The sequence below is a fragment of the Meleagris gallopavo genome, unplaced genomic scaffold (genome assembly GCF_000146605.3).
Source record: "Meleagris gallopavo isolate NT-WF06-2002-E0010 breed Aviagen turkey brand Nicholas breeding stock unplaced genomic scaffold, Turkey_5.1 ChrUn_random_7180001957646, whole genome shotgun sequence".
In the NCBI taxonomy this organism is placed as follows: domain Eukaryota; kingdom Metazoa; phylum Chordata; class Aves; order Galliformes; family Phasianidae; genus Meleagris; species Meleagris gallopavo.
In genome coordinates, this window is record NW_011217719.1 from 1 (window position 1) to 10254 (window position 10254).

Genomic DNA, 10254 nt, shown 5'->3' on the forward strand with positions numbered 1-10254 from the left:
TGTGGGAAGAGCTTCAAAAGGAGTTCCCACCTCAACTGTCACCAACGCATGCACACCGGAGAGAGACCCTACAAGTGCTCTGAGTGTGGGAAGAGCTTCAAATGGAGATCCCAACTCACATCCCACCAACGCATCCACACAGGAGAGAGACCCTACAGGTGCTCTGAGTGTGGGAAGAGCTTCAAATGGAGATCCCACCTCACCTCCCACCAACGCATCCACACAGGAGAGAGACCCTACAGGTGCCCTGAGTGTGGGAGGAGCTTCACAAGGAGTTCACACCTCATCTACCACCAGCATTTTCACACCGGAGAGAGACCCTACAAGTGCACTGAGTGTGGGAAGACCATAAAAACCCATTCCCATCTCATCTACCACCTGCGCACCCACACAGGAGAGAGACCCTTTCAGTGTCGTGAGTGTGGGAAGAGCTTCAAAAGAAGTTCTGAACTGAAGCGCCACGAGCGCATCCACACAGGGGAAAGACCCTATAAGTGTCCTGATTGTGGGAAGAGCTCCAAAAGCCATTCTGAATTGAAAGTGCACCAGTGCATCCACACAGGGAGAGAACTTTCCAGTGTCCTGAGTGTGAAAAGAGCTTTAAACGAAGATGCAGTCTCAACACCCACAAGCACGCCCACACCGCACACAGGCTGTAGAAGCATCTCAAGACTCTGGGAACCTTCAAAAGCAGATCCAGCCTCATTACCTACCGGCACAGCCACACAAGATACAGAGCCTGCAGAGCCCCGAGTGTGGGAAGAGCTTCAGTCAGAGTCCCAGCCTGGTCATCACCTGTAGCTTTGTGTGGTGATGAAATCCCTTGAGTAGAGGAAGAGCTCTGCGGCCAAACTAAATCCCCTTTCTCCCTCTTCGCATGAGGATTATGCATATTGTTCTCTTTCAACTGCTGTTGTTGTGTTGAGTGGCCATGCAAGGGAGAATGCAGAGTGGGATGTGTCACAGCCTTAGGAAACCCCTTGCCAGGTGGCACGTTTTTGAGAGGGCTGTGTGCAAGGAGAGTCACCTCTTATCTCCCCTGTAGAAACTCCTCTGCTGTGGGGCAGCAGCTGAGGACCCAAAGGAAACCTCAGCTGGGCCAATACGTCACCAGAAAGGAAGAAAACCTGTCTGCAGGGAGTGTGGGAAGAGCTTCATCTGGAGCTCAACCATCAGTAGACACCAGAGAACCAACCCAAGAGGAGAGTCCCAGTGAGTGCCTTGACTGCAGGAAGAGGTCTGTCCAGAGCTGGGAGCTCATTACACACCAATGGATCCACATGAGGAACCCTATAAATGTGCAGCCTGCGAGAAGAGCTTTGGCCACAGCTCAAGCCTGCTGAGGTTCCAGAGTGTCTGCACTTGGGTGAAGTCCAATCCGTGCCTGCACCAGTGAGTTCACGTGGCAGGAAGCCTTAGAAATGCCTCGAGTGTGAGCAGGGCTTTGTGCAGAGGGCAGAGCTCCTCACCAGCCCTACAAGTGTTCCTGGTGCATCACTGACACCCTGTGCAGAAGGGACTTAACCCAGGAGCTTCAGATGGCCTCTCCTTGCTACCCAAAGCAGTTCTCTCACCATGCCCACTTTCCTCTTCTGCTCCTCCTGCCAGCAGCTTTTTGATGCCGTTTCCTAAGGAGAAGCAGCTGTGTAGGGGTGTTCTGTGTGTCTGTGTGCATGTGTTGCTCTCAATAATTTGTGAGTGCTCTGATGAATCTGAGGGAAGGGTCAGGAGAGCAGTAACGTGGCTCTTGGAGGTTTTCTGAGAATCATCTGTAGTGGAAAGGGAAGGGGGTGAATAAAGTACCTGAGTTGTTCTGGAGCTTTCTTCACTGTAGTCTTGTTTTTTGTTCTTAAAATAAATTTAAGCATGTGGAATGAGGAGAGTGAACGGTGCAAGCAGGACTTGGTTTTGGTGCCTCCTCCAGCCCAGTGCTTGCTTCTGGGGAGGGCATTTCTTTCACACAACCCCATCATCCGTCCTAACCCAATGTGCTGCACGTTGGTTCTGCTGCTCTTCCCAAATGTTTTAATCAAGAGCTTAAAGCAGCTGTGTGACACCAACCCTTGGCTGTCTCCAATAAAGCTGCAAAAAGCTGAGCTTGTTCTTCCTAAATGCACCACCTATATTTTCTGGAGGTGATGGGAGCAGAAGGCAGTGCAAACCCACAGGGTGCAAAGCAGCTCATCCCCACAGCAAAGGAATTTCAGAGTGCTCTCCAGTGCGTGCTTGCCTTGCAAGTGATCCCTTTTCGGCTTGAGGGTTTTATTTTCACCTTGGGAAGGTGTGTCTGAGACCTCCTGCAGCAGATCCTTCACATTTGCTGTGCTCAGCTGAAGCTGCTGTGCTTGGAATGCAGTTGGCAGGAAGTGGAGGTTGATTTTGGTGAGCCAGTGAAGCTGTTTTTCCATTATTTTTTTCCTGAAAAAATCATTTTAATGGTGGATTTCCTCCCATAGTTTGTCACACGTCATGTTTAGTTGCATTAAGAGTTAGAAAACTCATTTGCCTCTGAACTCCCCTGCTTTCTCTCTGCTCTGGGGAGAGTTCTTCTGTTGTGGACATGAGTCCCTGCAGAGTTGTGACTGCAGTGCCCAGTCTGGAGGAACAGGAGCATTTCAGATGCCACAACGGTTTGTTTTCCTTGTGCTGGTGGAATGGTGGGCATGGAGGAGGGGGACTTCCATTCTCAGGGTGGATGTTCACTTGGGAGGCTTCGTGTTGGTGAATTCTACCAGCAGTTGCATCCACCCCGCAGAAAGCTGTGCCCTCTGTGTCACAGGTCACCTCTGCACTCATGGAATCAACACAGCCACAGAGCTCCCAAGGGAACAACCAGCCCCCCAGGTGCCCATGTGCAGGGCTGTTACTGGTTTTTCACATTTTTTATCCAAAGTTGGAGGGCCTGTGTGCTGCAGCATCATCAGCATGAGTGAGACGTGGTGGGAACGGTCCTGTGGCGGCTGTGCTGTGTGTGATGGGTGGCTCTGGGCTCTCCAGGGTGGAGATGCAGGGCAGGTGAGATGGGATGAGGTTACTGTGTGTACTGGTGGGCTGGATGGAATGGAGCTTACAGTTAGTAATGACATGGTTGAAAGCCTCTGGGTATGGATTAAGGGACAAGGAACTAAAGTGGACATCAGTGTGAGAGTCTACAATAGGCCACTCAACCTGGACAATGATACCAATTAATTATTCTTAATTCTTTAAAGGAGTGTCTCAAGAACGGCCTCACTTCCAAATGGGTTTCCAACTTCCCAGAAGTTGAGGGCTGTGCCAGGATCTGATTTGCTCAGATTGACATGAGATATTTGTTTCATTTCTGCACAGAGATGAGTGCTGTGTGGTTCATACACAAGGCTAAGCTGCCTTCTCTGTGCTACAGGATTTCTTTTGTGGGCCAGGAATGCAGGACCACCTCACCTCCGAGTGTACTGACAGCATTTACCCACATGAATGGTTACCTACTCTTCATTTGCCCATTTCTGCTTGTAGCATAGTGAAGTGTCTGATCCCAACACCCATAGTGTCACCAACCCCTGCAGTGTCCCTGCATAATAGATTTGAGTCTCTCGGGCCAGAAACAGAAGAGGGTCAGGAAAATAGTCAGAACTCATGTCCTGAGAAGCACGTTGAGAATTCAGGGAGTAACAGAAAGACAGGGAGCTGTGGATGAGGGTCCAGAGGAGAGCCACGAAGATGATCAGGGGGCTGGAGCAGCTCCCCTTTGAGGACAGGCTGAGGGAGCTGGGCTTGTTCAGCCTGGAGAAAAGAAGGCTGAGGGTGACCTCATTGCAGCCTTCAGTACCTAAAGGGAGCCTACAAACAGGAGGGGAGTCAGCTCTTTGAAAGGGGAGATAACAGCAGGACAAGGGGAATGGTTTGAAGTTGAGGAAGGGGAGATTGAGGTTGGATGTCAGGGGGAAGTTCTTTACAGAGGGAGTGGTGAGGTGCTGGAACAGCTGCCCAGAGAGGCTGTGGATCCCTGTCCATCCCTGGAGGTGTTCAGGGCCGGGTTGGATGGGGCCCTGGGCAGCCTGGGCTGCTGTGACATGTGGAGGTTGGTGGCCCTGCGTGTGGCAGGGGGTTGGAGATTGATGATCCTTGAGGTCCCTTCCAACCATGGCCATTCTGTGTGATCTGTGTGGTTCTGTGAGCGGGGCCAGACAGAGTGCTGCATCAATACCAGTGCCACCAAAAAAGGATGGAGAGTCTTAGTAATTGGGGGCTCCTGGCTGCGGAGCACTGAGGCTCCCATTTGCTGCCTGACTGAGGGGGCAGTGTCTTGATCAAGGCTTTGGGTATCCTGATCTTGTGCAGGCCTTTGAGAAACTGGATATGTGGGCTACTGATGGACTCTGACTGAACAAGCGGAGGACACTGTGCTGGGGAGCAAGCTGTCTGGGTTGATTACCAGGGCTTTAATTGGTCCGAAGAGGCAAGGGAGGGGAATTCATGTGACAGAGAAGGGCTGAGGGATGTTGTCACTGTTGGAGATTGCAGGGAATAACCTCTAGCTGTCCCATAGGATCATACGGGGACTCCTCAGAGAAGGTCATGTTGCCAATACCCCATCCAAAATCTTCCTGTGTTCCTCTAGGGGTAACTGCACATATTGCTTCCCTAAAGTGCCTGTAGACAGTACGCATAGCATGGGAAATACACAGCATGAGCTGGAGATCTGTGTACAGTCGCGGGGCTGTGGTCTCACTGCAATCACGGATATGTGGTGCAGCAGCTCACGTGGTTAGAATGCTGTCATGGAGGGCCGCGTCCTTTTCAGGAAAGACAGGCTGGGGAAGCGAGGTGGAGGGGTTGCTCTTTATGTGAGAGAGCTCCTAGAATGGACTGAGGTGCTCCCGTGAGAGGGTGAAGAACGTGTGGGGTGCTTGTGGGTGGGAATCAAGGGGCGGGCTGTTAGGGATGACACTGTTGTGGGGTGTACTGCAGTCACCAGATCAGGAGGATGAAGTTGATGAAGCCTTCTGCACGCAGCTGGAAGGAGCCTTGCAATTCCGTGCACTGGTTCTCATGGGGGACTTGAGTCATCCAGGTATCTGCAGGGTAAGCAGCACGGCCAGGCACACACAGTCCAGCGATGCGTTGAAGACAATTTTGTCACGCAGGTATTGGAGAAGCCAACAAGGGGTGGGGTGATTTTGGACCTTGTTCTTTCCAGCGGGGATGGGCTTGTTAGGCATGAGAAGTTTGGGGGCAGCTTGGGATGCAGCGATCATGAGATGGTGGAGTTCAATATCTTGGGTGGAAGAAGTAAGGCAGAAAGTGGGATTGCTGCCCTGGACTTTCAGAGAGCCAACTTCAACAATTTCTGGGACCTACTTGGAGGGATCTCATGGGCTGGAATGCTTGAAGGTAAAGGGGCCCTTGAGAGCTGGGCAACATTTAAACAGCACTTCTACCAAGCTCAGGATCGGTGCATCCCTAAGAGTAGGAAATCGGGGAATGGATGCAGGAGACCTGTGTGGATGAGCAGGAGCTCATGGATAAGATCAAAGGGAAGAAGAAGGTTTAGGAAAAGTGGGAAAAAGGGCCTGTCCCCTTGGGAGGAGTACAGGTGTGTTGTCAGAGCCTGCAGAGAAGCAATGGGGAAGGCTAAAGCTCACGCTGAGCTGAAGCTAGTGAAGGATATAAAGAATAATAAGCAGGGTGATCTTCCTACCCATTTTAATTTCTCTTTCCTTTTCCTCCTTTTCTCTGAAAGCTGTAAAGTAATTCAAGCCTTCTGTGATTTTCTTATAAAGCATACAGCTTAGTCAGGTGCAATGGTGAGAGGGTCGACATGTAAAGGTGTCATGGTTTTGTTTTTTGGTTTCCAGTATTCCACATCATAACATCATGTTTACTAACACTTTACTCTGGCTTTTCTCAAACTTGTCTTGGGCTTACCTCACACTTTACTCCAAGTTTACTCGCACTTTACTCTGTGTTTACTCACACTACTTTTCTGAGTGTGTTTGACTCGCACTTTACTCCAGGTTTACTCCAACTTTTCTTCAACTTTACTCACACTTTACTCCTGGTTTACTCACGCTTTTATCTGGGTTTTACTGACACCCAACTCCGGGTGTGTACGCTTTCTCTTCTGTGCCTACCCACACTTTACTCCGGGTGTTTCTCACACTTTACTCCAAGTTTACTCGCTCTTTCTATTTACTCTCACTTTACCACACAAAGGTCCAGGGATCAAGGCTTGGCCTTTCTGCTTCATAAGACAAGATGCTTTTCTCAGCATCACAGCCACCATCCCAGGGCCTTGGTCTGCCTGTAATCATGGCTTCCAATTATCTGCTCTAACAAGTCCTTGGGGAAGCTTTCTTGTTAATGGCCTCAGTGGGGCCCATTAATACTTCAAGAAACTTCAGTTACTTCCGACTTTGTTTTCTTCAGCACTTTGTGCAATCTTCTCTCTGCACTGGATGTTGGTAGATTCAGCAGCAAATGCCCCTGGGGCCCATTACAACCTGAAGAGCCCTCCTGTGCCTTCCTGTCATCTTCTACAAGTGTTCAAAATTTGCACAGCAAACTGGAGAGGAATCTGGAGAGAGCTTAAAGAGGCAGAGAACAAAGGGCAATACAAAGTCCACTTACTAATTTTCATATTGTTAGGTTTAAACAAAAGCTGAAGCAGCACTTTGCAACTGAAATTGACCCAGCTTGTCCCCTAATGAGCTTTGCTCTCTCACTGTGTGGACAAACGTCCTCCTCAACTTCCTCACCCCATTTCTACTCACATTGTCCCCATGGGACTCACATCACTTTTCCTCACATCACTCTTCTCTTCTGCAGTCCCGCTCAGGGTTAAACCTCCTTTGCACCAACTCCCACTGGCTTTGCTCAGAGAACCAGCGGCACATGGGCAAGGAAAGATTTCTCTTCTTTTGCCAACAAGCAGAGGAAAACACGATGCAATTGAATGAACAGTAAAACACAGTGATCAGCTGCATGCCTTGTCCAAGCTGCATCTAATGAGGTTTGTCTTTCACAAGGAATATTTGTACAAGAAATGAGTTAGACAGAGATAGGAAGGGAGAGAGAAAATCACATCTAAGGAGTTGATCAAAGAGTCCATCAGACTTTGGAGAGATGGAGCAATAATCTCCCTGAAGGTCACAGATCAGCCAGATGCTGGAAGGTATCTGAATGAACAAAGAGCAAGGGATGGGGAAATCTGGAGAGCAGTGGGAAGAGCATGTGTCCAGATGGCCTGCTGAAAACATAACCTGAACCATGGTCACTTACTTAGGAGAGCTGGGGACACCTGGAGAATGAGGGACATCAGATACGCAGCTGGTAGAGGCATTGGCACTGGCACCACTGTCTGTGTCCTTGTACCTGAAGGCATTTCTGTCCTGCAAACACGGTTCTATAAAACATCAAGAAAAGCAAAAATTAGTAGACAACAACATTCCCTAAAAAACTAGTGTTCTCAACTTAGCAAAATAAGGATTGAGACTGTATTAGTAATGCAGAAGTGCATTAACAGATTTTCACTGATTTCTATCTTTGTCGTCAAATCTTTGGTTCAATTTTATTGGCATTAATTAGCATATTTCAGACTTAAAGCTTCAAAAAGAAAGAAAGATCCATTTGTGCCTTGCACAGAGCCCTGTGCCCCCCTGAATTTCCCTGTCCATGACATCTCTCAGTCTTTGCACTGAGTCACACTGTGGTACTGATTTTTTTTCATGTTCTCAGGCCTTATTTTCAGTGGTCACGTGCAGCACAGGGCGCTTCATGCCCTGAAAGCATCTGCTCTCTTCCCAACAGTAATAGGCCATGAGGACATAGGATCCCAAGACAAGCCAGGCTGGAAGGGAACCTGGGAGATGTCTGCATTCCAAGTTGTCAGAAAGAGGGACAGACTAAGTTGTTCAGCATTTGCTCCTCATGGATTTTGAAAACCTCTTTCAGGAGAGGCTGCAGAGCATCACTGGGTGACCTGCACCAATTCTTGTATCAGCTGGTGGTGAAAATGATGTTTTTCACGGGGTGAACCTCTTCTCTCTCACCTCCCACGAATTTTCTTCTGTCTCCCACACTCACCACAGGGAAGGGCCTGGCTCTGTGCTCTGCATCACCTCCTCACAGGTTCTGGCAAGCTGTATTGAGATCCCATTCATCCTTCCCTCTCCAGGCTCAACTAGCCCAGCTCCCTCACCCTCTCCTCACAGGTGAAATGCCCCAGCCCCAAGCACATTGAGTGAACCTTCCCAAACCCACTCCAGTTTGCTGCCATCTTTCTTGTGTTGGGGATCAGAAATGTTGTGGCACTACTGTGGATGATCCTTCCCTTCCTCTTCTAGCCATGCCCTTGTTGACATAAAAAAGGTGGAGACTGAATTTTTACTGAATTTCCAAACAGGACAAGTAAGATTGGTAAGACACCGAGTTTCTAAGGTCTTAACACAAGACCTGGAGCTGGCAGAGCATACCCCCTTCATGCCTTTCTCCCGACAAGGTTTTAGGAGACAGCTCATGGGTACCCCTACAAGAAGTCTCAGAGTGTTTCCTTCTGATGCTGTTATGATGGAAGTAAGAATACGTTCCTGGCTCCATTTTGCTTTTGTGTCAGAAGACAGACATTTGAACTACATAAAGGCACTTTTCCACAAAAGTTCCCACAGAAAGAAGGCATCCAACATCTTTTTGCAGCTACGGAGACTCTGATTTCTCTACTCTTTCCATGTATATTTTACTGTCTCTTTCCAAATTTAGAAACAGCAACTGTGCAGAAAAACATGCCACAAATCCTGACGTGTGGGCCAATGGGGAGTTTTACCCCGCCCCCTTCCTGATGTCAGTCTGAAGTGATATCCTTTAGTCTTCAGTATAACAAACACATTCTGTGACCGTGCTTTAAGACAGTCTCCCTTCAGCCTTTTAGCTGAGCTTGTTTAGTGCTCTTAAAACCAGCTGTGCAGGTGCTGCTTTCCTCCCCAGTGTGAGGGGATTGCTGCCAGGAGCCGAGCAGTTATCACAGGCACAGCCAGCAAGGAGCTGCCATGGCACAATTGTCGTGTGGCGCTGCTGTCTTCCAACCTGTCCTCTGCAGCAGTTAGCATTCTGCAGGTTACTCTTCCCCAGCTTGCAGAACGAATATCAGAAGTTGATTCTCTTTTGTGAAAGAGTAAATGTGGGTTGAAAAAAAGGTAGTGTGACATTCCTGACTGCAGGTGAACAACAGCACAGATGCCTGCCAGCCCCACAGTAAAAGCTGGAGTTGTTAATGGGGCAGCTTATCCATCTGTGTCGGGCAGTGGTATCGGGCATTGCTTTTCAGATCTTTGTTTTCCTTCTGAGGATTTTGTCCCAGCAGGGTTTGTGCCCCAGGATTTTGGGCATAAGAAGGACTGGCAGCAGCCCAGGACAGGACGTAGGTCCCCTAGGACAGCAGCCACAGCACCTGTCCCATCTGCACAGTGACCCTGGGCCATCCCTAGGGCACCTCAAGACCCTCCTCCTCGGCACAGCCCCACAAAGCACAAGGGAAGGTCTGGGGTGACAATGGTCCCTCTGGAACAGGGCAGGGATGGTGCCCTCCATCCCATCCATCCCCAGCTCGGGGCTCCAGAGATCCCCAGGGTCCCTCAGTGTCCCTGTGCCACCCTTATTGTAATAGACTTCTTCCTTATGTCCAATCTAAAGACTCCTTATGTCCTTCCTTATGTCCAGCCTAAAGGTGAAGGGGAAAGGTTGTGAGGGGGTTTCCCCAGTGAGAAGGACAATTTCAGGAAGGGATGCATACAGAGAACCCAGAGGGATAGCAAGGCAAACCTCACAATGACTGCTACAAAACCAGTGGTACAAAGAGGGAATTCACTGCCAGAAATATCTCACAGTCCAGTGATAAAGATTCACAGCATTAGCTGCAAGGTTGTCTTTTAATTAAAAACAGTAATTAAAAACAGTCTGGATTTTTGAGCTAACAATTATAAGAAATATGAGTATGGGGGGATTGCTAAATGGTGCTGCAGTCTCCTACTCGTAACATCCTTGCTACTTCATTCTGGGTGCTGTCACTGAGCAGCATCTAATGGAAGTTCTTCCCTGGTCAGCTGGCTGCCTCAGTTTGAGCACTGATGGCAACAACGTGGTGATGGCAGGCTTAGTTTTGCTGTTTTCTCCTCGTCAGAATACTCTGACTTTTGAAGGAAGAAGCTTCCTTCCTTCCTTCCTTCCTTCCTTCCTTCCTTCCTTCCTTCCTTCCTTCCTTCCTTCCTTCCTTCCTTCCTTCCT

The 10254-nt window shown here is 49.1% G+C and overlaps 2 protein-coding genes across 2 annotated transcripts in view; one reads left to right on the top strand and one right to left on the bottom strand.

Moving 5' to 3' along the window:
* Positions 1-3: 3 nt before the first annotated feature.
* Positions 4-750, top strand: LOC104917224 (putative zinc finger protein 735; the record flags this gene model as incomplete). Its single annotated transcript, XM_031557787.1, is given in 2 exon segments — positions 4-562; positions 565-750. Coding segments are annotated over 2 exon segments (654 nt in total), but the record flags the coding sequence as incomplete, so codon positions are not given.
* A 4197-nt stretch (positions 751-4947) lies between these two features.
* LOC109365179 overlaps positions 4948-10254 on the bottom strand; it is a 12236-nt gene continuing 6929 nt past the window's right edge. Inside the window, exon 8 of the mRNA XM_019611894.2 lies at positions 4948-5054. Coding sequence (XP_019467439.1) covers positions 4948-5054 — 107 coding nt within the window. The remainder of the gene's footprint in view (positions 5055-10254) is intronic.